Source organism: Sapajus apella, unplaced genomic scaffold, assembly GCF_009761245.1.
Source record: "Sapajus apella isolate SASKATOON/1434 unplaced genomic scaffold, GSC_monkey_1.0 scaffold274, whole genome shotgun sequence".
In the NCBI taxonomy this organism is placed as follows: domain Eukaryota; kingdom Metazoa; phylum Chordata; class Mammalia; order Primates; family Cebidae; genus Sapajus; species Sapajus apella.
The window spans coordinates 1-25709 of record NW_022437214.1 but is presented as its reverse complement, the minus strand read 5'-3'; the positions used below and the strand labels follow the sequence as shown (position 1 = coordinate 25709).

General features: G+C 53.1%; 1 protein-coding gene across 2 annotated transcripts; it reads right to left on the bottom strand.

Annotated features, from left to right (window-relative positions):
* Positions 1-209: 209 nt before the first annotated feature.
* On the bottom strand, positions 210-25353 carry PPIL2 (peptidylprolyl isomerase like 2). 2 transcript variants are annotated; one of them, XM_032272010.1, is made up of 18 exons: positions 24973-25353; positions 21867-21918; positions 18793-18844; positions 16207-16298; positions 15811-15900; positions 15062-15137; positions 12877-13037; positions 10587-10662; positions 10135-10241; positions 9324-9413; positions 8988-9021; positions 8264-8381; positions 3242-3298; positions 2432-2504; positions 2280-2342; positions 2027-2160; positions 1635-1737; positions 210-291 (listed from the first exon to the last, which is right to left on the bottom strand). In XM_032272010.1, exons 1-17 carry the CDS (start codon positions 25053-25055, stop codon positions 1641-1643), a joined length of 1455 nt encoding a protein of 484 aa, XP_032127901.1. In that variant the 5' UTR covers positions 25056-25353; the 3' UTR covers positions 210-291; positions 1635-1640. The 2 variants fall into 2 exon arrangements, with proteins under 2 accessions (XP_032127901.1, XP_032127902.1); XM_032272011.1 differs by having other exon boundaries at positions 1635-1733.
* Between the last annotated feature and the right edge of the window lie 356 nt (positions 25354-25709).

Below are 25709 nucleotides of genomic sequence, written 5' to 3'. Positions count from 1 at the left end.
CTGGGTGGTCACTGTCCTACTGCAACCCTCCTGTGCAGGCCCAGCTTGGTGTCTGAGCGTCTTACAAGCGAGTTACTGCCAGGCTGGACCAGGCCTCACTGAGGGCAGTGCCTGGCAGGAGGCATGGAGGGCGTCAGAAGTCACTCTAGAGCCCAGTCACAAGCAGAGCGGCTGGAGAGGCAGTGGAGCGAGCCAGGTTGCAGTCCTTGTTCTCAGCACGATGAAAGGCCAGGGGCTGGTGTGCAGCAGGGTGACAAGGGGCAGACAGGCCTCCAGCAGTCATCGAACAGCCTATGGCAGTGGACAGGGAGGCAGATGAGGTGCCACCTGACATCCAGGGAGACAAAGGGCTCAGCCCTGTAGCCTCATCAGTGATGAGAAAAGGAATGGCAGAGGTACAGCCTGGAAGTTGCTGACAGGTTCAAGATATGGGGTGATGAAAATGAGAAAACCAAGAACAAGGCCTAAGTTAGGATTTAGTGTTAAGATCTAGAATGGGGGCGGTGGCCTCAGGACAACACAGAACCCAAGAGGCGAGCATCAGGCGAGGAGCGCCCCTGACATCAGAGAACAGTGACATAGGCTGAAGACAGAGGAAAAAGCCAGCCAGGGGCGCATTTAACAGAAAAATGGGGGTCAAAGGAGGGATAGTTCAGTTAGGAGATGCTAATATAGCTGGCCCAAGGCCATCAGAGTCTGTCACAGGAGGAGCAGAGTTGTGGAGCCCAATGTCTGGTCCTCAGGGCAAGGCCCCCTTCCCAGTGGGAGGGCAGGGAGAGGGTCAGCCACTTGTTCTCATGGCTGTAGACATTGGCCTCAACCAGTGTGGGTCCCCTGAAGATTCTGAGGGGGCAGAGAGAAGCCAGGCAGGCTTGGGATGAAGCCCAGGTGCTACGTGGCCAGAGCAGGTGCCTCGAGCCCCAAGAGCAGGAAAGATGTTTAAAAGTAACATCAATGGTGCAATCCAGCACGGGCCATCAGAAGCCCCTAAGGTTTTGCCAAAACAGACTGAGGAGCCCACCCTGCAGAGGTTTAGGCTCAGAAGACCCGGGGTCTGAAAACTTGTCCCAGGTGATGGCATTAGTCAGGGGACCACATTCATTGTATAAATAGGCAGTCCCTGAGAAGATGACAGAAGAAGAGGTAAGAAAACCAGAGTTACAGCTGGGTGTGGTGATGCATGCTTGTACTCCTAGCTACTTGGGAGGCTGAGGCAGGAGGATCACTTGAGCCCAGGAGGTCAAGGCTGCAGTGAGCCATGATCACACCACTGCACTACAGCCTCGGCAACAGAGCAAGACCCTGTCTTAAAAACAGAATCTGGAGACAGTCCTTTCTCACTAACCTGACCTGCCTACCGGAGGCCTGGGGTGCCAGCCTGTGTGCAGGGCAGGCCTTGTGCCTGGAGGTCCCAGCAGTGGGCTCCGCCTGGGCCAGGTCCTGGAAACAGGGCCAAGCCCCTTGGCAACAGGTCGAGGGATGGGGGAGTCTGTGGGCTCCCAGGGGCCAGGAAAGGGGATGCAGGCAGCAGGTACAAGCTTTATTGGATGGCAACAGAGGGCAGCAAGAAGGCTAGAAACAGATGTGGATACAAGCCCCAGCCCTGCAACCCACCCAGGTCCACAGTGACCAACCTGCTGCTACCAGGAGCTGAAGTCCCCAAAACCCCGACTGGGCTTCTTCTTGGAAGTGGGGACAGTAGCACTGGTTGAGGGCTCTTCCTCTGCCGCTCGCTTCCTGGGAAGAGAAAAAGCTGCTGGGAGCCCACACCCTCCACATAGCCCTCTTGTGTAGGCCCAACCCCTCCAAACTACTGCTCCCACATCCCCCTGAATGCGATTGCTTCCACCTGCTGAGGCCCTGGCCAGGCCTTCAGAGGCGGTCCTCAGCTGCAGAGGCCACACAGCACAAGCCCACACTCAGGACCAGTGCCCGTGGCTTTCCTGCCCCTCTGGGTCTGACCCCCAGACCTCAGTCAGCCCTAGGAAGCATCATGGGAAACAGAGGACATCCCTGTGGCACTCACGTGGCTGCTGGATTGATGTACTTGCCCACGCCCTGGCGGAAGGTCTGGGGGCCTTGGCTCCCTGCCTGAGGCTGGCTGCACTTCACTTTGGTCTCCGGGGCAGCCTCGAGCTGCGTCTTCCGCTCCTGGGCGATCTGTGGCAGAACAGGGCGGTGGCTAACGGGCAGCACCTCAGGCAGGACAGATGCTAGGCTTGGGGCGGGTGGGTGCACTGGTCCCGACCCTCCTAGGTGGTGGCATCGTGCCCCCTCACCTGGGCATCGGCCTCCTCGTAGGGGTCCACAAACACTGTAGTGGTGTTGATTCGGATCTCCTCCTAGCAGCAGAGAGGGCTCAGTGCGCGGCAGGTCCTCCCCCGGCCTGCCTGGCCCCTAGCCACCGCGCCCCACCTCCCTGGGCACAGACCTTAGGGCGGTCAGTTTTGGGGTCACTCTCCACATTCTCCATGGCTGTGAGTACGTCAAAGCCCCCAACAACCCTGTAGCAGGGAGACAGAGGCGGGTCTGCATGTGCTCAGGGAGGGCACCCCTACGGCTGAGCCCCCAAGGCATGAGGGAAGAGGGGCTGAGAGCATGCCCAGGATGCTGGGGTCCTCCCGGAGGTTGGCCTGTCAGTCCTCCGGCAGCAGCCAGGAAGGCAGGGAAAGGGAGTAGAAAGGGCGGGGTTAGCAGAACCTGGCCCTGGGCAAATCCACTTGGATTTTTTCTGTTTTCTTTGGTTCCCCCACAACCCCCAGGAAAAATAGGAGTCACAAAACATGGCTTGTGCTTTCTCTACTGGTTTGGTAAATAGAGTTCTACCTGGCCAGAACTCTACATGCCACCTGTGTCTAACGTGTCGGTTTCATGCTGCTTCCACACAACTGGGTGGGTGTCAGAGACCATGCGGCCCACAATGCTGGAGAGACCACTGGACTAGAGGGTGAAGGGAGCCATGCGTGGCCAGACTTGGGAGTGGCGCGCCGTCAGTTCTCAGACAGGGCAGCAGGCAGGCCATCCAGGGGCGAGTTTCCTCCTTTCCTCAGCCCGGTGAGTCTGGAGAGCCAGACTTCTCTGGCCCATGGAGCACCCCCAGCCCTAGCTCTGCATAGCCTCAACCCCCAGCAGTGACAGCCAGCATGGCAACATGGCTCAGGTCTGGTGAGGAGGCCTCAGACAGGGAAGGAACCCACCTACCCCACTGACTCCCCAGGCTTCACACAGCCACTTCCCTTACCGTCCAAAGATGGTGTGTTTCTTGTCCAGGTAGGCACAGGAGCGAAATGTGATGAAGCTGGGGAAGAAGGCAGGAAGGTTAGGGAGAAGGCGGCAGCTTCTGCCACTGGTCTGCCTGGGAGCACACCAGGAGCTGCCAGCCCTCTACAGCCAGCTCTGGAAACCTGCAGCTTCCATGGACACATGTGTGCACAGGGCTCCCAACTATTCCCCACTGTTCCCCAGTGGGGCAGGTCATTAGCCCCCAAGGCTGCCTAGAGGACCCTGGACTTCAGCTGCCCCGCCTGCTGCCCATTGTTCATTGGGTAGTCCCTGTGCCCAGAGCGAGCCTGGCCATGCAGCTCTGTGGGAGGTAGCTTGAATGAGGGGACACCTGGAAAACCTGAGCCTGCCCCATGCCATCAGACACCTGTCGGACTGAGGACTCTGACCAGGAGAAAGGAGGCAATGAAGCCAGTTAAGAAAAGTGGGTAACATAAATAAACATGGACCAAGAAAGTGCTCAGGTCGGCCAGGCACAGTGGCTCACGCCTGTAATCCCAGCACTTTGGGAGGCCGAGGCAGGTGGATCACTTGAGGCCAGGAGTTTGAGTCCAGCCTGGCCAACATCGTGAAACCCTCTCTCTATTAAAAATACAAAAATTAGCTGGGTGTGATGGCCTGTGCCTGTAGTCCCAGCTACTTGGGAGGCTGAGATAGGAGAATTGCTTGAACCTGGGAGGCAGAGTTGCAGTGAGCTGGGATGGCGCCACTGCACTACAGCCTTGGCAACAGCAAGTCTGTCTCAAAAAAAAAAAAAAAAATGGGGTGGAATTAAAGCACCCAAAAGCACTGCCATGAGAACAGGACAGAGTTTCTGCCAGTCTGGTCTAGGAGGAATGCAGAGATTGTATCTCATAACTTTGGACTTTAAGTAGAAGTCCTTCTTTTTTTTTTTTTTTTTTTTTTTTGAGACGGAGTTTCGCTCTTGTTACCCAGGCTGGAGTGCAATGGCGCGATCTCGGCTCACCGCAATCTCAGCCTCCTGGGTTCAGGCAATTCTCCTGCCTCAACCTCCTGAGTAGCTGGGATTACAGGCACGCGCCACCATGCCCAGCTAGTGCTTTTTGTATTTTTTTTTAGTAGAGACGGGGTTTCACCATGTTGACCAGGATGGCCTCGATCTCTTGACCTCGTGATCCACCCGCCTCGGCCTCCCAAAGTGCTGGGATTACAGGCTTGAGCCACCGTGCCCGGCCAGAAGTCCTTCTTAACCTTAGACCAGAAGTAAAATATCTAACTTCCAAACCAGGAGAAAGAGAAGAAAAGCAAATGAAAAGAAATATTAAAAAGGTAACTAGAAAGCAACAAGATCATAGAACACGACAGACTACCTGAAGAATTCAGTCCACACTTAAGACTGTCAGGATCAATCCCAGCAGTTTGGGAGGCTGAGGCGGGCGGATCACCAGAGGCCAGGAGTTTGAAATCGACCCGGCCTACATGGTGAAACCCTGTCTCTACTAAAAATATAAAAATTAGCCAGGTGTGGTGGCGGGTGGCTATAATCCCAGCTACTTGGGAGGCTGAAGCAGGAGAACTGCTTGAACCTGTGAGGCAGACATTATAGTGAACCAAGATCTTGCCACTGCACTCCAGCCTGGGGGAAAAAAAAACCCAAATCAAAAAGAAAAAAAAAAAAAAAAAAAAAAAGACTGTCGGGATGAATGAGAACTCGACAGACTCCCCAGCTATGAGCCTTCAAAAAGCCCTCAGAGGGAAGAGCTAGAGAGGCTGAAAGAAAAATATATTAAAAGAAAAAAAGAAAAATGATGGAAGACACCAGGTGGGTCCTGGCACTGATCACACAGAGTACTCCCTAGGGTAGTGCAGGCTGGCACAGCCCACAGAGACTCCACTGGTGACAGACACAGGACGTAATCCCACTGCATCGAACACGCACTCCCCAGCCACACAAGGACACGCTCCTGAGCCCACCAAATCTGACCACACCTAGAGCCACCAGACAAGTGTCCGCAGACATCACACCCACAGCAGTGCAGACCGGAGCGCTGACCTGCAAATGGTTCTGTTGCTCACTGATTTCTAATACAGTGAAGGAAACTAGAAGCAGAATTAAACTCAGGAGGGAAGAAAAGAACCATCCAGAGGCAAGCTCCTCCAGGAAAATCTGTAATTACAAGAATCATCAAAGGGAAAACAAAGCTGTAACAGAAATTAAAATCTAATGGTCTTTGAATATAGTAAACAGGCAAACCTTTGGCAAAGCACAAAATAATACTAGAAATAAGAGAACGCCAGGCGCGGTGGCTGACGCCTGTAATGTCAGTACTCCGGGAGGCCGAGGTGGTGGGTCACCTGAGGTCAGGAGTTCCAGACCAGCCTGGCCAACATGGTGAAAGCCTGTCTCTACTAAAAATACAAAAACTTAGCCAGGCATTATGGCGAGCACCTGTGATCCCAGCCATTCAGGAGGTTGAGGCAGGAAAATCGCTTGAACCTGGGAGGCAGAGGTTACAATGAGTCAAGATCGCACCATTGCACTCCAACCTGGGCAACCAGAGTGAAACTGTCTCAAAAAAAAAAAAAAAAAAAAAAAAAAGAAGGTGGCGACTGATCTGTCAGTAGTTTCACTGGCCGGTTAAGCCAAAGAGAAATAAAAAATAATGAAATTACTCCCCAACCCCAGCCCCTGCCAAACAACAAAAACCAACCTACTTGAAAATAACCGCCGGGCGCGGTGGCTCAAGCCTGTAATCCCAGCACTTTGGGAGGCCGAGGTGGGTGGATCACGAGGTCAAGAGATCGAGACCATCCTGGTCAACATGGTGAAACCCCGTCTCTACTAAAATTACAAAAAATTAGCTGGGCATGGTGGCGTGTGCCTGTAATCCCAGCTACTCAGGAGGCTGAGGCAGGAGAATTGCCTGAACCCAGGAGGCGGAGGTTGCGGTGAGCCGAGATCGCGCCATTGCACTCCAGCCTGGGTAACAAGAGTGAAACCCCGTCTCAAAAAAAAAAAAAAAGAAAATAACCAACAGTCCTAAGCAATCCTTGGCTAAAAAGAAATTGAAAGAGTAGCTAGTAACAACTAGCAAGATCAGTGAAGAGGAAAACATACGTCCTCAAAATGACAGACGTGGCCATCAGAACCAGACATGGATTAAAGTGGAGAAGGAAGAAAAGCACCATGAAGAAGCAAAGACAGAAACTGAAAATAATGACACAGGAAGTAAAAACAGACAAACCCTTCAAAGATCATTAAGGAACTGAGGAATGGAAAGCGTGATTAGGAATAAGAAACAAAAGGTGAGCATAGAGAGGCCAAGAGAATACCAGACTTCGTGGAAATGAGTACCCCTTAACCCTGAAACCAAAGCCCGAGGAAGTGGCACAAATGGCTGCCAGCTGCCTTTGGCCTCCTGTTAACCACAGCTGACTCCAGTGTGATTTTTTTTTTCCTGCCCATACAGGGTCTCACTGCTGCCCAGGATGGAGTGCAGTGATGCAATCCCAGCTCACTGCAGATTGACTTCCCTGGTTCAAACGATCCCCCCACCTCACCCTCCCAAGCAGCTGGGACTACAGGTGCATGCCACCACACCCTGCTAATTTTTTAAATTTTTTTGTAGAGATGGGGTTTTGCCATGTTGCCCAGGCTGGTCTTGAATTCCTGGGCTCAGGCAATCGACCTACCTCAGCCTCCCCAAGTGCTGGATTACAGGTGTGAGCCACCACGCCCAGCCACCCCTGTGATTTTAACCATTCCAGACCACAAAGACACAGCCAGCCCTGCTCACAACATGCAGGGGCCACACCTGTCACAGCAAAACCTGCTGGAGCCAATCCACACAACCGAGACCACGTATGACAGGGCAGAAGGCCACAGGGAAGCCACGACAGACCAGGGTTCACCTCCAGAATGCCATAAAAACACCAATCCACTCTGGCCTTGTGGTGGCCACATCCACAAATCACAGGAGGTCCAGAAAACCACAGGATCATCCTAACAGATGCTAAGAAAGAAGACTCTAGAAAGTCAGCCACCCTCCTAAAAAATAGCCCAACAACAAATGAAGGCACAACAGCGATTCCCCGTAGAGCACACCAGGACGCCCACTTCCTCCTCTGCATCAGGCCCACGGTGACAGTGGCATGACTAATGTGCACCCCAGGGAGGCAGAGAGGAGGCCAGCTTTTGCTGATAAGTGTGAATATCTAGAAAACCCAAAAAACTCTTAATAAAAGCTATTTGAATTATAAGAGAATTTGATAAAGTGGCTAAATATAAAATGAATGGTAGTTTTTTTCCTACATGAGCAGTGATCCCCAAAACTTGGGGGAAAAAAATCCACTTACAAAAATATCACAAATCATAAAAAAACCTTAAGTCACTGTATGCCGGAAGTCATGAGACCCATGTGAAAAACAATGAAATCTCATTAAAAGACTGAAACATATCTAGAGGAAAAGTCAGGTCACTGTTTTGGGTGGCAGGTGGATGGAAAGGGGCCCTCTGTTCTTCCACAATACATGCGCCTGGCCCCTGCGCGCACGGCCCTGCGGGCCCCCCATCCCCTGCTGCCTGCCACCAGCCTGCACAATGCTCCCCACATGCACAAGGGCCATGCACTCCCCAGACCTCCTGTCTGTCCAGCTGCCTCTCCCTGTCCAGCCTGTGTACAACCCCTCCCACATGCTGCTCTAAGACGCTGACCTACCCCAGCACTGCCTGGCTACAGGCACCATACGCACCCTTGGTCTCTATCAAGAGGCCCTTCTGGACCTCCAGTAATTCATCACCTCTGGTCTCTCGGGGCACACCCCGCTGCTGGCAGCTCTCCTTGACTCACTCTGGGGTCCCCCCTTTTGAATGCAGTTGCGCATGTTCGGCCTAGGTGTGCCGTACACTGTCTGGGTGTGATTCAGAACCAGCACACCCTTCAGGGAGGGCTACGAGGAAGCACCCGCAGAGAGCACCAGGTCACCTCCCAGGCCGCCCCAGTCAGCCCGGCCAACTCACAATTGAGACTTGTTGCTGTTGGGTCCTGAGTTGGCCATACTGAGGATGCCACGGCCCGTGTGCGAGAGGTTGGGCCGGAACTCATCTTTGAAGGGCTTCCCCCAGTACGACTCCCCGCCTGGAAGAGAAAGACCCACAGGAACAGAAAGGCCTCGGCCCCAGCCGAGGCAGAACCAGAAACCTCAGAGTCCTGAGGGGCATCAGGGCCTTACTGAGCCCAGCAAGGGGCAGAGGCACTTGATAAGGTGGTCCCCAGCCCCACATCACCAACTCCAGGGCCCCTCGGAGCCCCCGTGCCTCCACACAGGCAGGCTGCTGCCCACTCACCCCAGGTGAGTGGGGCCTGCCCCAGGACAGGGATTAAAGAGTCAAGGCAACCATCATCATCACTCGTGCTATGGGAGTATGGAGATGGGGGGGCCTGGGCCCAAGCAGCTGCAGGCTGAGGGGCTTGAAGAGGCTGCAGGAGGGAGGGCTGGCCCCCAGGGGCCCAGAGAGGATGCCACACATGCCTGCATCCTCTACTATGCAGGCCTCACAGCCACCTGGAAATGAGAAAACCAAGGGCCAGGCCTGAGAGGGCACAGCACTGATGGCCGCCAGTCGTTCCACCCTGGCCTAGCAGATTCCACGTCCAAGCTCGGCACAGCCCGTGCACAGCTACCCCCTCATGCCCCAAGGAGCAGCCAACGTGCCCAGAGAGGGGCCCAGCACCAATACCTACCTGTGCCTGTGCCTGTGGGGTCGCCCCCTTGGATCTGTGAGAACAAAAGCCAACGCGCAAGTCACACCGCGAGACCTGAGCCCACCACCTGCCCGACTGAAGGAGATCCCTCCTGCCAGATGGCTCCTCACAGGGGCTGGGCTCTTGGCAAGGATGAGGGGCCCTCCCAGCCACCTCCCTGTGTGAACCCAGTTCTGTTCCCCAACAGAGGATCACCGACTCAACTCAACCTGGCCACCGTGGTCTCAGGGCCCTGGGACAGGGCAGGGACAAGCCTACCCAGACCCTGATGTCCCACCAAGCACATCTGTGCAGCCAGCGACTCGCATCACTCACCACGAAGTTCCGGATGGATCTGTGGAAGATGGTGCCATCATAATAATGCTTTTTGCAAAGCCTGATGAAGTTTTCACAGGTTTTCGGTGTCTGCAACATAGTCCCAATACATGTATGAAACAGAGAGCGGCCAAAGGCAGCTCACCACAGCCACAGGCGGCCTTTTTTTTTTGAGAGGGAGTCTTGCTTTGTCACCCAGGCTGAAGTGCAGTGGTGTGATCTCGGCTCACTGCAACCTCCACCTCCCAGGTTCATGTGATTCTCCTGCCTCAGCCTCCCACTCTAGCCAAGACTACAGGTGTGCGCCACCAGGCCTGGTTAATTTTTGCATTTTTAGTAGAGATGGGCTTTTACCATGTTGGCCAGGCTGGTCTCGAACTCCTAAGCTCAGGTGATCCACATATGTTGACCTCCTAAAGTGCTGGGATTGCAGGCATGAGCCACCATGCCCAGCCAGGAGGCCTTTAACATCCAGCAGAGTCAGCTGCCCGGCCACACGGGGCAAGGATGGACCCACAACACCAAGCAACAGAACCCGTGAAGCCACATGGCCCAGAGCAGAGCGCATGGGAGAAGTGCAGGCAGAGCAGCGAGTGCAGCCTGGTCCCCTCTCTGGGACACTGGCACCTGTGCACAGGGCAACATGGCCCACTAGGAAGGACACAGGGCACCGCTGTGGGTCCCGCCTAGTGACAGGCTGAGGTTTCTTTACAAGCACATACCAGTGGCAGCCCTAAATTTAAGATATGGCTGTCAAATGACCCCAGAAATGACCTCAGGGCACAGGGAGGGAGCGAGCCACCACACCCACCAGGTCGCAGTGCAGCTCCAGGTTGAGATCGCCCCTGTTGGTGTGTAGCCGCACATAGCCCTTCTTCCTCACAAACTGGTAGCGGAGCACGTCCTCGTCAATGGCAGCTACAAGCAGAGGTCCGAGCTCAGCCCCTGCCCTAGCCCTGGGGGCGCCCCACCATGCCAGGCAGCACCAGCCAAAGACACAGAGGCATCTGGCCGAGGACTAGACTCCAACTCTGGAAAGAGCACGGGAGCCAGAGACCGAGAGTCTTCTGCTCGGGCCATGCACAGGTTCACCCAGACTCATGGGCCTGGCAAGGGCTCAGCAGCTAAGAGGGGGAGGACTGGAGACTCAGGTGTCCGTGGGAGCCCCTGACAGACCAAAAGAGTGGGAATCAGGGGAGGGCGCCCACCCCTCTGCCACTGTCAGGTCACATGGTAGGTGTCTACAGAGGCAAAGGCGGCTACCTGCTTCGTGTGTGGTCTCTGGAACCATCGCAGTGGACGTGAAGGAAGCGCTGACCTTCCCTGTGGAATAGTGGGCCTGCCAAGGAAACCAGGGTGGCACCTCAGCAGTGCCATGGGAGGCTGGTGGGCAGAGATGTGGTGCCTGCCTAGAAGCCAACCACACACCACCCCTGCCCCCCAGGCCCTGCTCAGTGCCTCTCCTCCAGGAGGGTCTCCCTGACTGGCAGAAGGAAGAAGCCAAGCATAGGACAAGCCAGGGGCCCCTGGCCTCAAACCGGTCCCGACTCTTAGGACGTAAGTGAAACCATGTAGATAAAATACCACACAGGACCTCAGGGTTAGGAGTGTACAAGTGACTTCTCATTTCTTTTTAATTTTTTTATGAGACAAGGTCTTGCTGTGTACCCAGGCTGGAGTGCAGGGGTGCGATCCTGGCACACTGCAGCCTCCAAATCCTGGGCTCAATTGACCCTCCTACACCTCAGTCCCCTGAGTAACTGGGACGACAGGCATGTGCCACCACGCCTGGCTGATTTTTTGGGTTTTTTGTAGAGGTAAGGTACCACTATGTTGTCCAAGCTAGTCTTGAACTCCTGGCCTCAAGCAATCCTCCTGCATCAGCCTCCCAAAATACTGGGGTTACAGGCCTCAGCCACCACGCCTGGACTTGCTTCTTTATTTATTAACTTATTAATTTTTGAGACGGAGTTTTGCTCTTGTTGCCCAGACTGGATGCAATGGTGCCATCTCTGCTCACAGCAACCTCTGCTTCCCAGGTTTAAGCAACTCTCCTGCCTCAACCTCCCGAGTAGCTGGGATTACAGGCATGTGCCACCACGCCCTGCTAATTTTGTATTTTCTGTAGGGACAGGGTTTCTCCATGTTGGTCAGGCTGGTCTTAAACTCCCAACCTCAGGTGACCCACCCACCTCGGCCTCCCAAAGTGCTAGGATTACAGGCATCAGCTACCGCACCGGGCCTGGCCTAACTTCTTTTTAAAAGTCTCAAACTGGCTGGGCGCAGTGGCTCACACCTGTAATCCCAGCACTTTGGGAGGCCGAGGTGGTGGATCATGAGGTCAGGAGTTCAAGACTATCCTGGCCAAGATGGTGAAACTCCGTCTCTACTGAAGATACAAAAAAATGAGCTCCACGTGGTTGCGAGCGCCTATAGTCCCAGCTACTCGGGAGGCTGAGGCAGGAGAATCGCTTGAACTCGGTGGGTGGAGGTTGCAGTGAGCCAAGATCGCGCCACCACTGCACTCCACTCCATCCTGGGCAACAGAGCGAGACTCCGTCTCAAAAATAAATAAATAAATAAATAAAAGGGGAGGGAAACTCAAACTCTCTGAAGTAAACACATTACATTTTTAATCAGGGGTGGGGGGGAAAAGTCCCAATAAATGTTGTTTTATCAATGACAGGAAGAAAAAGGGGTTTCTTCCATGAGAAGAAAATACAAGCCAGGCACAGTGGCTCACACCTATAATCCCAGCACTTTGGGAGGCCCAGGCAGGAGGATCTCAGGTGAAGCTAGGAATTCAAGACCAGCTTAGGCAACACAGCAAGATCCTGTCTCAAAAAAGAAGAAAAAAAAAAAAGGTAATATGCCAAAGTGCTAAGGGCAGTGTGTTAGAGGGGATGATCACAGACAAACTTTTTTTCAATTTTTCCAGAATTTGAATAATTCTTTAAGAAAGAGAACTTCAGAGCCACCTGCCTATGTCTCTGCACTCGCGAGCTCCAGATCCCCACGTTCTGCCTGAACAGGAGCAAGAAACGAACACGACAGCCCCAACCAGGCAGCACTGTGAGGTCCCAGGCATGCCGTCCCCCTCAGAAACACAGCAGTCCCTGAAACACCCCAACTGTCCCTGGCATGGCTTTGGGCCCCAGTGCAAATTGGGCCCTGCCCTCCCAGCCACCACAGAACCACGTGTCCACTCAACGTGCCTGCTCTGGCTGCTGAGCTCAGACTGGGACCACAGCACAAGGTAGAGCTTCTGTGGCGGGGGTCTCTTCCCCTGTGTGCCTCCACACACCCTTGGTTCTTCAATGCCCAGTATGGACGTCAGCCCCTCCCCGTCCGCCTTGTCAGATTCAATCTTCCTTGGGGCAGCCCCAGGGCTCTACACTCAGTGCCATCAGGGGTACCACAGCTCTGGGGGGATCCTGGTTGCCTCCCTGCCATATACCCCAGGGCCCCATGAGCCCCGTTCCCAGGACCACTCCAAGAGGCCATGAGATGAGCAGGGAGACAAGGGCTTGGCTGAGTGCCCTGTGCCACTCACAGCATTCAGCTTGTCCACTTTCTTCTTCTCTGGGACCTTCATGGTTGCTGCCAGAATCTCATCCCCTTTGAACTCCTTATAGAGCTCCTGCAGGGTCTCTCGGGTCTCGGCATTTGTGTTTTTCAGATAATAAGATGGGTCCTGTTTGGCTTTCTCCTCATCTACAAAACAGTAGCATGGCCCTGAGCGGTGGAGCCCCCACCAGCCTCCCCACACGTGTTCTGGGGACACAGATCCAGAACAGGCCAGGGCTCGCCAGCCACAGCATGGGCCCCGTGTCACTGTCAGCCACAGAATGCCAAGGTGCCAGCTACAGGCCTGAAGGTCTCCCCACGCAGTTCACAAGGGTCTCAGGATGTACTTAAGGCTGATTTGAAGTTTCCTTTTTATTTATTTATTTATTTATTTATCCATTTATTTTTTTGAGACTGAGTTTCACTCATGTTACCCAGGCTGGAGTGCAATGGCGCGATGTCGGCTCACCGCAACCTCCGCCTCCTGGGTTCAGGCAATTCTCCTGCCTCAGCCTCCTGAGTAGCTGGGATTACAGGCATGCACCACCATGCCCAGCTAATTTTTTGTATTTTTAGTAGAGACGGGGTTTCACCATGTTGACCAGGATGGTCTCGATCTCTTCACCTCGTGATCCGCCCGCCTCGGCCTCCCAAAGTGCTGGGATTACAGGCTTGAGCCACCGCGCCCGGCCTGAAGTTTCCTTTTTATATTTATCTGTATATTCTAATATTTTTAGAGTATATGCTTTGCTTTTTTTGTTTTTTTGAGACAGGGTCTGGCTCTGTCGCCCTGGCTGGAATTCAGTTACAAGATCTCAAAAAAGTGGGTGGAAGTTAGTACAGCCTCCACCTCCTTGGCTCAAGTGATTCCCCTGCCTCAGCCCCTCGAGTAGCTGAGGCTACAGGCCCGTGCCAACCACACCCAGCTAATTTTTCTATTTTTTGTAGAGACAGAGTTTCCCTATGTTGCCCAGGCTGGACTCAAAATCTTGAGCTCAAGCGACCCACCTGCTTTGGTCTCCCAAAGTGCTGGGATTACAGGCGTGAGCCATAGTGCCCACCTTCTTTGCTTCTGTAATTTTTATTTTTTTTAAAAAAGACGGGGTTTCACGATGTTGGTCAGGCTGGTCTTGAACTCCCAACCTCAGGTGATCCGCCTGCCTTGGCCTCCAAAGTGCTTGGATTACAGGCGTGAGCCACCGCGCCCGGTCACGCTTTTGTAATTTTAAAAGATATTTTGTGGCCGGTTGCGGTGGCTCACACTAGTATTCCCAGCACCTTGGGAGGTTGAGGCAAGCAGATCACCAGGTCAGGAGATCTAAACCAGCCTGGCTAACACAGTGAAATCCTGTCTCTACTGAAAATACAAAAAAAGAGCTGGGTCTGGTGGCACCTGCCTGTAGTCCCAGCTACTTGAGAGGGTAAGGCAGGAGAATCATTTGAACACAGAAGGCAGAGGTTGCAGTGAGCCAAGACTGCACCACTGCACTCCAGCCTGGGCGACAGGGCAAGACTCTGTCTCAAAAAAAAAAAAGTTATTTTTAATTAAAACAACATAAGTGTTTGTGGGTCTTTTCAGATGTGAAATGCCCCATTCTTGCCCACTCAAGAGGGTGCCTCCTGCCTACTGGGCCATGGACAGCAGCCTACTCTGTGGATAGGGTCAAGCATTCCCGTCCAGAGAACACAGGCCCAGCCCAGCCCCAAACCCTGACCTCAGACTCTTCTGACTCAATCTCCCCCAGTCATGCGCTCAGCCTCCCTAAAACCCAGTTCACACAACTCTCATCAAGTACCCAGGCCACTGCTCTGCGGCACGAGGCCAAGTGACCTCTGAGCATGAGTCCTGTTGGCTCCTCCGAGGCTAAAGGACAGCCACCAGTGGCTAGGAAAACAGGAGAACCCCGTCACCACCTGCCCACTGGAGGCACCAGACAGTGCAGAAAGCAGGGGAACCTGAGCAGGCATCCTGCCAGGGCAGCAAGTCTACCCCACATGTTGTTTCTGAGGCTGCAGTTGACTCAGATTCTCTCAACACTGGCTTAGAAAACACAGGGTTTATCTGAGCTGGAAACCCTGACCCCCAGGAAGCTGGGGGCTTTGCCCAGGGAACACTGTCCCAATTTTCCCCAAACGCCTCCTCATCTAGCCCAGCCCCTGGTTGTACATACCTGGGTCTATTATTTTCATGTTATTCTTAACATGATAGAAGTTAGAGACATTGAACTTGTCCAAGTTGGTGGGGTCCTGTGGCAAAGAGAGAACACCCAGCAGAGTGAACCCAGCCTGCGGCCAAATGGCAGCCACATGTAGCAAAGGACGGGCAGGTGTCAGAGGTGGGGGGAGTCAAGCAGGGCATGGGGGAGGATGGTGGTCTGTCCCAGGCAGGGCAGCAAGCAGGAGCGGGGACGGGGGCACAGCCTCGCTAGATGCTGGCCGAGCTGCAACCTTCCTCCAGGCACACTCTAATGAGCTGTTGGTCGCTGTTAGGAAGCTACTGGATGGGAACATGGGCAGCCGTGGGGCTGACGTCTGGTTAGAATGGGACAAGCCACAGAGGTGACTGACTGAGCAGGCTGCCCCAGGTTACACCCCAGCCATCACCTGCTTTTTTCTAAGTTGTGTTTTTCATTAATTCACTTGGGGTTCTCTGACATCTGCAGGGAGGTCTGTGCCAGACACCAAGGCCCGGAGCTCACCACAGTTCCAGCCCTCAAGGCACTGGAGCAGAACCAGGCCAGCAGAATGGCCATTCAGATGCCTCAGGTGGCTTTGGGAACAGATATGAGGGGCCCTGACATGGGGGGTCAGGAATCAGGGAGGAGATGTGAGAGTCAGGCTGAGGAGGCGGCCCCTGCAGAGACCTGGGCTGGCTGCGGACACTGAAGGCAGCTGGGGCAGGCGGGCAGGGGCCACTCACCTGGAGGGTGATGATGTCCTGCCGGGAGAAGGGCTCATCGCTCAGCAGGTCCCGGAAGTTCTTGGCCTTGATATTTAGCTGTTCTACTGCCTACAGCCAGAAAGAAGCGGTGTTACGATGCCTGCCTCAAGCCTTGGCACAGAAGCCTGCAAGTAGGGAGGCCCGGAACTGGCACCATGGCACCATTTGAGAGGCGAGGAATGACAGAGACAGTGGTGTACACCCCACTGGCTGAAAGCAGTAGCCAGAGCTTTGGCAGAGGCCCGTGCCTGTGGCTGTGACTGTAAACCCCACAAAGACAGGCCATGCCCGCAGCCCAGCCCAGCCCACGTATCCTGGAAACACACAGCAGAGGTCTCCCCACCGCAGTCTCCAGACCCCGGAGCAAAGACACACCTCGTAGGCGTAGACATTGCCAGTCGTCCTCACGGCCACGATGTGGGTGTTATTAGTGAACACGGTGAACAGCACTGGGCAGTGGTACTTTCCTAGAGAGAAGGCACACACGAGGAGGCCAGTCACCTCTGCGGGTGCTAGGGGCCAGGCCAGGCCAGGCCAGGCCAGAATGCGGCCAAAGTCAGCGATGGGAGGAGGCAGAACCCCCTGTCAACTGCCAGAGCAGGGAACCAAGGGGACAGCTGCTTAGCCCCTCAAGCCCCTCCATACCATGAGGAAACGCCTATTCATCCTGCAAGACCCAGTCCCTGCATCATCTTCCTCATACCCTCCAGCACACCTCTGCTGACCGCCATGCTAGTCCCCTCCTCTTCTTGAAGTTGGCCCTCAGCAAGAAACAACCCATGCTCCAGTCCTGACGGCTCCACCTCTCACCCACATTCCCAGCCAACCCCTGCTCAGGTCTTCCTTCAGAACCGCCCATCCCCTTGCCTGGCTACTGTCTTTTTTTTTTGTTTGTTTCGTTCTGTTTTGAGATGGAGTCTTGCTCTGTTACCTAGGTTGGAGTGCCGTGGTGTGATCTCTGGTCACTGCAACCTTTGCCTCCGGGGTTTAAGCGATTCTCCTGCCTCAGACTCCCAAGTAACTGGGACTACAGGCATGCATGCGTCACCATGTATGGCTAATTTTTGGATTTTTAGTAGGGACAGGGTTTCACCATGTTGGCCAGACTGGTCTGGAACTGACCTCAAGCCATCTGCTCACCTTGGCCTCCCAAGCCTTGGTTACTGTCTCTCTGCCTGTAAGTCCCCACCCAGCGGGGACTTGGGCCCTTAGGGAGGCCTCCTCTCTATAAAAATGAAAATTAAAAAAACTAGCTGGGGCAGGGCTGGATCTGTGATGGGCACAGGGAAGGCACATCACACTTCCTCTCTCCACTTTCATCCACAGGGAATAGTTCCAATTCACAAAGAAACAAAGCAGACTGGCCTGCAATCCCAGAATTTGAGAGGCTGAGGTGGGTGGACTGCTTGAACCCAGGAGTAAACTTGGCCAACATAGTAAAACCCTGTCTCTACAAAAAACACAAAAATTAGCTGGGTGCGATGGTGACGCCTGTAGGCCCAGCTACTTGTGAGGCTGCGGTGGGAGGATCTCTTGAGCCCAAGTGGCAGTGAGCTGAGACTGTACCACTGCATTCCAGCTTGGGTGACAGAGACCCCATTTCCAAAAAAAAAAAAAAGGAAACAAAAGAAAAGAAGCTAATTGCCATGTCAAAGTTTAAAAAAAAAAAAAAAGCCAGACCTCATCTCTCCCTCAGTGGCTCCCATCTTGGGCAGAAGCCCAAATCCTCCTGTGGCTCCCAGGGCCCACAGGACTGCTCTGCACCTGTCCCCGCCACATCCCCTGCTCCATTGTTGGCACATGCTGTACCAGACACACTGGACTCCTGGCTGGGCACAGACACCCTCAAGTGTGTGCCCACCTCAGGGTCTTTGCACTGGCTGTGCCGTTGGCCAGGCCCTGCGCTCCCCCAAGCCCCTCATGGCTCTCCCTCCTCGCAGTGTGTCAGGACGGCCCTCTCCTTGCTGTGCTCTCCACACAGAAGCAGCCTCTGGCACACCCTGCTGAGCTGCTCTCTGGTGTTCTTCCCCACCAGAACACATGCTCCTCTCAGGAAAGACGCAACCTGTTGTGCTCTCTGCACATGGCAGGCACTCAATAAATATTTGCTGAATGAGACACACACACTGCTGATCACAGATAGGGAGGCAACCCACTCTCGGCCACCAGGGTGCAGCTTCCTGTCCTCCACCTTTGTCAATGACCTGCTGAAGTTCACCCATTCATTCACCTGCTAATGCTGCACCAGCTAGGGACCGGGCTCTGGGCTCACACAAGTGGGGCAAAAGGGCCATGGCCTCACGTGCTACAGCATCTCCCTGGAACACATGCACCCAGTGAGCATGGACAACCCCTAAACCATGGGATATGCAAGGGCAGAAGACCTGCGCTAGAATCTAGGACAAGGTCAGTACCTGGGCAGGGGTGAACTGCACCCCTCATTCAAGCATCTGACCACAAGAGCAGCGGAGGGTGTGTAAGGGATATGAAGCAGGAGCTGCTGGGCTGAGCTGGGCTAGGCCCTATGAGCTGTGGCGAGGAAACGCCCACCCCAAGAGCTACCCGACCAATCCCTCCAGACCATCCACATCCCCTCCCCAGCTGCCACCCTGGTTCCCAGCGCGGAGCAACTTCTGCCTCCAACAGCAAACAGACCACAGCCTCAGCCAGAGGGGGCCCATGCCCTCCAGCTCCAACTGTGCCCATGAAGGCCACTGGCAGCTCATGATGGCCCAATCACCTTTGTGGGAAGTTCCCAACACCCAAGGTTCTGCCCCCTCCCATCCCCAGCCTAAAACTACACAGACCTTTGAGAAGAAATCTTGTGACACCTTTTGAGGACTAAAAGCAGGTGTCCAGCTTGGTCAGAAAGGAATGACTGATTCCATATGAGACCTGGTGAGAGCCAGGAGCCTGGGTCAGCAAGCCAAACCTAGAGTTGGCCCCAACGGTTCCACTCACCCTCACTGTTCTTGGCAAAGTTCAGCTTGATCAGGGACCTCCCATCCAGCTTCTGGAAGAAGCAGAGTTAATAATTAATGATAATGAATAAGTGATTGATGCACAGAGATACCGGGGTCAGACAGAGACGGGCTGAAATGGTCTCTGACCAGCTGACTGGGCAGCTCTGAACAAACGGGAAGGCCCCAAGACCCTGCAAGGACCTCATGGGGGCTGCAGGATAGCACCGGGCGGTTGTGTTTATGTGGCACCCCCACCATTCTCTGAGAAGAGCCATCATGGGTGATTCCAAGCTGAAAGACAAGGCCGCTTGGTGGTGGTATAGTTCTGCAGGGTTTGGACATTTTTATGGTGAGCACAGATTATTTCTAAAATTAAAAAATGAACATATTTCACCAGGCGCAGTGGCTCATGCCTATAATCGCAGCACTTTGGGAAGCTGAGGTGGCAGATCACAAAGTCAAGAGATTGAGACCATCTTGGCCAACATGGTGAAATCCCGTCTCTAGTAAATATACAAAACATAGCTGGGCATGGTGGCGGGTGCCTGTAGTCCCAGCTACCACTGCCCTCCAGCTGCAAACAGAGTGAGACTCTGTCTTAAGAAAAAAAAAAAAAAAAAAAAAAAAAAAAAAAAGAATGTATTTCTTCAGCTAGTGGGGCAACACACGGGTCTGCCTTATTTTTCTGTCATATGAATATTTAAGAAAAAAAAAAACATTAAAAGTGGGGAGAAAGGGAAGAAATGCACTCCAACACTAAGACTGGTTGTGTTGGGACGGTGGGACCCTCTATTTTTCTGTTTCTGGATGTTTTTTCTTTTTTCTTATTTCCCCCACTCCTGGTGGCGGGTCATGTTTTCAGTTTCTGTGGTGTGTCTGCAGTTCAGCTCTTCTACAGCAAACTTTCCCATAAAACAAAATCTGGACAATCAGAGGTGGGAATTGCCGGGGGCGGGGCTGTCAGAGCTATATGCCGCTGGGGAGCACTTCACTGGGGGCCACATCCCAGCAGCTGCTGCTAGCTGGTGTGGGCTGGGCCCAGCTCTGCCTACCCAGGCCCAGGGGAGATGCAGGAGGAGCCTCCTGGGGCTGGCCCTGAAACGGCAGCAGGCCCTCGTGCTGCCCTCCCTGCCCGCTGTGGGTCCTGCCTGCTGCTGGCCAGCCTAACTGACCACATCTACTCCTCCACTGCCTTCGTTCCTTCCTTTGTCATTTAACTACCCCCACCTTCCTACATCACTATAAGTAAGGAAGAGATCATCAGAGGACCAGCAGGGTCCCTATTCAGGAATAGGACCTGAGCAGAGAGAACCCCCCCCCCCACAAAACAGGCTCCTTCTGAGCCCCCAAAAGTCACATGGGCCAACCAGCCCTTGGCCCAGCAACTCTCCTCAGAGGTTTGGCTAGCAAGGCTCTACTGATGCCCATAGGTCTATCCAAGCAAGCCCACAGCAAGACCCCTTCCAGAGCACGCCAGGGGAGAGGCACAGGCACAGGATAAGGACATGTGGGGCACCCCTGCAGACTCACCCCAATATGACGCCTGGAACAAAGAAATGGCGGCGCCTCACAGTGTGGCTAACTGCCAGATCAGGTTTTGTGGGTGGGGCCCAGCACAATCAACAAGTTTGGGAACCCCAAAGAGCACCTTTGAAGCAAAACACCCAAAGTAACAAAATGCACCCCAGCTGCAACTGAATAAACAACAACCACTGGGACAGCAGAGGCCATGAGTGTAGCTGGGGACAGGAAAACCCCACCTACCCCACCTCGCCACCGGGCTGCTCCCTGAGGCAGACACCCAGCCACACAGGGCATAGGCAGGCAGCAGGGACTCCTGCTGAGAAGAGACACAGAGGATGACTTCCCAGACTCGGGCACGGATCCTGGGGAAAGCCCCTGGAATCCAATGTGGCTCCAGCAGCAAACATCACAGAAACGGTCTTTTTTTTTTTTTTTTTTTGAGACGGAGTTTTGCACTGTCGCCCAGGCTGCAGAGCAATGGCACGGTATCGACTCACTGCAATCTCCGCCTCCTAGGTTCAAGCAATTCTCCTGCCTCAGTCTCCTGAGTAGTGGAACTACAGGCGTGCGCCACCATGTCCAGCTCATTTTTTTGTATTTTTATTAGAGATGGGGGTTCACGATGTTGGCCAGGATGGTCTCGATCTCCTGACCTTGAGATCTGCCCACCTCGGCCTCCCAAAGTGCTGGGATTACAGGCATGAGCCACAGAAACACAGACTTTAAGTGACAAAGACCAAGGAAAAGACTGCCCTCCCTAAGGAGGTGAGGCCACAAGCCCCCACAAGCCCTCTACCCAAGCATCTGAAAGAGAAAAGCCATAGGCTTTAGCAGCTGGTCCAAGGACACTCAAAATCAGCCCCCTGGCCAAGTTCCCTTATTTTCAAGAGCAGGAAAGCCTTGGAGGAGTGCCAACTCCATCTAGAAAGAATCCACAGAACCCTGCAGTCCCAAGAAAGTCATAAGGGTCAGAAGAGCTGAGACAGCACAGATGGGCTGCCAGCTTCTCCTGCTGGCCTGGCAGGGAGGGGCGTATTATCCAGGGAACTCTTTCCCAGTGGATCCAGCACAGGGAACCTGCTGAAGTCCTGACCTTCTACCTCATTTGCACAGTTTGAGCTCTTGCCCCAGGCCACAGGAAAAAGGGGGAGGAATAAATGCAAGGAACTCCAACAGGAAGGGCAAGGTCACTGGTAAAATACACGAGCTCTCCCTCAAGACCAAGCCGAATAATGTCCCCCCAAAACTGATGCTCACTGGAACTGTGGCCTTACTTGGATACAAGGTCTCTGCAGATATAGTAAGATGAGGTCATGCTGGATCACAGCTATGGTCTGAGAAAAGATATGCACATATACATATGTGTACAGGCAGGAAGCGTTTATGTACAGGAACGGGTGTGGGGAGAGGAGGGGAAGACTGTTCCTCCTCACTGGGCCCCATGAATGCTTCTCTCCCATGTTCCCGTGTTCATGAAAACCACCAGAACAGGAGAGGCGAGAAGATGGCTTTCACCACCATCACTGAAACTCCTGCACAGCCACCTACCTCTCCATTGCTGGGGTTGGTCCCGTACTTCTTAAGCCAGGGAACAATGTTCCTGAAGGGAAGAGGGAACAGAAAGCATCACCAGGGTGCTTAGGTGTCACCTGGTAACAACACTAGAGTCTTGCAGGGCTATTCCAGGTTAGAGGCCTGTGAAGGAGTCTTGCTCCATTTTAGGAGAGGAAAACTCCTCACCTTGTCTCAGGAAGTGGGGGGATATTTGTGGATACATGGGTTTCAAAATATGTTCAGAGTTATTATTGCAGTTATATATACACAACAAAAACTACAGGTGAAAATGAGTAAGTAAATGGTTTGGGGTTTTTTTTCTTTGAGACAAGGTTTCGCCTTGTCATTTAGGCTGGAGTGCAGTATTTCTATCATGCCTCACTGAAGCTTCCAACCCCTGGGCTCAAGCGATCCTCCCACCTCAGCCTTCCAAGTAGCTGGGACTACAGGTTCACGCCCCCATGGCTGGCATGGTTCTCACTGTGTTGCCCAGACTGGTCACAGACTCCTGGGTTCAAGAGCTGCTCCTGCTCAGCCACCCAAAATGCTAGGACTACAGACATGGGCCACGACTCCATGTCACAAATGTTGATACATCTGTACAGTGAAATGCTAGGCTAGCATCAAAAATTACGCTTCCAAGCCAGGCACAGTGGTGTGTGCCTGAAATATCAGCTACTTAGGAGGCTGAGGTAGAAGGATTACTGCTGCCCAGGAGTTCAAGACCAGCCTGGTCAACACAGTGAGACCCTGTCTCAAAAAAAAAAAAAAGGAAAAGAAAAAGAAAAAGTATACTTTCAGAGAATTCTGAATCACACAGGGAAAAGAAGCTATCATAACAAAGTGCATAAATAGATCCACAGTGTTGCTTGTTAACACTTCACCATGTTCACAGTGTTACTTCAATCATGTTACTACAAATAAGTTCACAAAAAATTAGTATATTTACAGTAGTTATCCTGGATAGTGGGACTGTGGTAAAATTTTCTTTTTCTAGGCCGGGCGCGGTGGCTCAAGCCTGTAATCCCAGCACTTTGGGAGGCCGAGGCGGGTGGATCACGAGGTCAAGAGATCGAGACCATCCTGGTCAACATGGTGAAACCCCATCTCTACTAAAAATACAAAAAATTAGCTGGGCATGGTGGCGCGTGCCTGTAATCCCAGCTACTCAGGAGGCTGAGGCAGGAGAATTGCCTGAACCCAGGAGGCAGAGGTTGCGGTGAGCCGAGATCGCGCCATTGCACTCCAGCCTGGGTAACATGAGTGAAACTCCGTCTCAAAAAAAAAAAAAAAAAAAAAAAAAATTTTATTTTTCTAAAGTTAGGCTGAAATTTCCTAAAAATTCATTTTCAGGCCAAGAGCAGTGACTCATGCCTGTAATCCCAGCATTTTGGGAGGCCAAGGCAGGATGAGCACTTGAGGCCAGGAGATCAAGACCAGACTGGGCAACACAGCAAGACCCTGCCTCTACTAAAAATTTTAAAAATTAGGCCAGGTGTGGTGGCTCACGCCTGTAATCCCAATCATTTTAGGAGTCTGCAGTAGGCTGATCTCTAGGTCAGGAGATTTGAGAACATCCTGGCCAACATGGTGAAACCCCATCTCTACTAAAAATACAAAAATTAGCTGTGTGTGGTGGCATGCACCTGTAGTCCCAGCTACTTGTGAGGCTGAGGCAGGAGAATCACTTGAGCCCAGGAGGTGGAGGCTGCGTGAGCAGAGATCGCGCCACTGCACTCCAGCCTGGGCAACAGAGTAAGACTCTGTCTCAAGAAAATAAAAAATAAATAAATAAATTAGCTGAGTATGACGGTGTGTGCCTACAGTCAACAGCTACTCAGAAAGCTGAGGCAAAGGATCACTTGAGCCCAGGCGCTGGAGGCTGCAGTAAGCCATTACTGCACCGCTGCACTCCAGTCTAGGCATCAAAGTGAGACACATCTCTTTTTTTTGGGAGTGGGGGGCGAGGGGGCGGCGGACAGAGTCTTGCTCTGTTGTCCAGGCTGGAGTACAGTGGCACACAATCTCAGCTCACTGTAACCTCCACCTCCTGGGTTCGGTTCAAGCGATTCTCTGGTCTCAGTCTCCCAAGTAGCTGGAATTATGGGCACATGCCACCATGACCAGCTAAGTTTTATATTTCTTTTTTTATAATTTTTTTTTCCCCAGGCTGTAGTGCAGTGGTGCAATCTAGACTCACTGCAATCTCCGCCTCCTAGGTTCAAGCAATTCTCCTGCCTCAGCCTCCCAAGCAGCTGGGACTACAGGCATGCGCCACCGTACTCAGCTAATTTTTTTGTATTTTTAGTAGAGACAGGGTTTCATCATGTTGGCCAGGATGGTCTCAATCTCCTGACCTTGTGATCTGCCTGCCTCAGCCTCCCAAAGCGCTGGGATTACAGGCATGAGCCACTGAACCTGGCCCGTATTTTTTTTTTTTTTTTTTTTTTTTAGTAGAGACAGGGTTTCACTATGTTGGTCAGGCTGGTCTCAAACTCCTGACCTCAAGTGATCCTCCCACCTCGGCCTCCCAACGTGCTGAGATTACAGGCATGAGTTACCGCACCCGATTCACACATCTCTTAAAAAAACTTTTAATTTTTCTAAAATGAGCCTGAAACATAGAAAAATTACAGAAGTGTATGCTGGAATGCAAAACTGGGTATAATGCTTCCAAATACTGCACTCAAAAGGTATACACCATAATTATGATTCTGCTTTCATAAAGTGAAAAATATGCAGTTCATTACCATTTGAAAACAGGTGTGTCCAATTAGAACACCAGGACCCCCACGTGGAAGGGTGTAAGGTAGTGTACCCCATTCCAAGCAGTGACAGCAGCACCTGCCAACCAGAGCTGCCTGCCTTAGGGTCACGGCCACATTGCTGCCACGTCCCCAAGGCCCTAGCTGTTAACTCTCTGTCCCCAAGAGGCCTACCCAAGGGTCCCAAGGCTGTTGGGACCAGGGGCCTGGCAACCTCAGTGCTGCCTGACTTGGCACTGCCTGAGACCATAAACCCCCAAGCTGGCCCAACATCCCCTTCCTTAATGGGTGTTAAGAATAACATTTGTTAGATCAAAATTCAAGGAAAGACTCACAGCAAGTCAAAGACGACACCATCAGGAGTGCAGACTGGGTAGACAAAAGGCTGCAGAGAGAGACTGAAAAAGAACAGAGTCATTCCTGGTCAGCTGTCCAGCACCGTGGTCAGGCTGTGGGCTGGCTGAGCCTGGCATGGGGACCTACTGAGATGCTGTCCCAGGGAGTCCTCTCTGGGCAGCCTGGCCACTTCCCTCTCTCACCAAACTTCTCCTCCAACTGCAATAGTGGTGTTGCCACCCCTGGTGAAGGACCAGAGCAGGATCCAACACCAAGGCAAGCTCCTGACATCATGACAAGACTCTGTGTTTTCTCCCAACACGACCCGAAGGGCCACATCTTTTTTTTTTTACATCTTTAAGGCACACTTTTACTCATAACCCCAGGCAATTAAAAAGTGGGCAAGAGGCCGGGCGCGGTGGCTCACGCCTGTAATCCCAGCACTTTGGGAGGCTGAGGCGGGTGGATCACGAGGTCAAGAGATCGAGACCATCCTGGTCAACATGGTGAAACCCCGTCTCTACTAAAAGTACAAAAAATTAGCTGGGCATGGTGGCGCGTGCCTGTAATCCCAGCTACTCAGGAGGCTGAGGCAGGAGAATTGCCTAAACCCAGGAGGCGGAGGTTGCGGTGAGCCGAGATCGCGCCATTGCACTCCAGCCTGGGTAACATGAGTGAAACTCCGTCTCAAAAAAAAAAAAAAAAAAAAAAAAAAGTGGGCAAGATGCAACTCAGA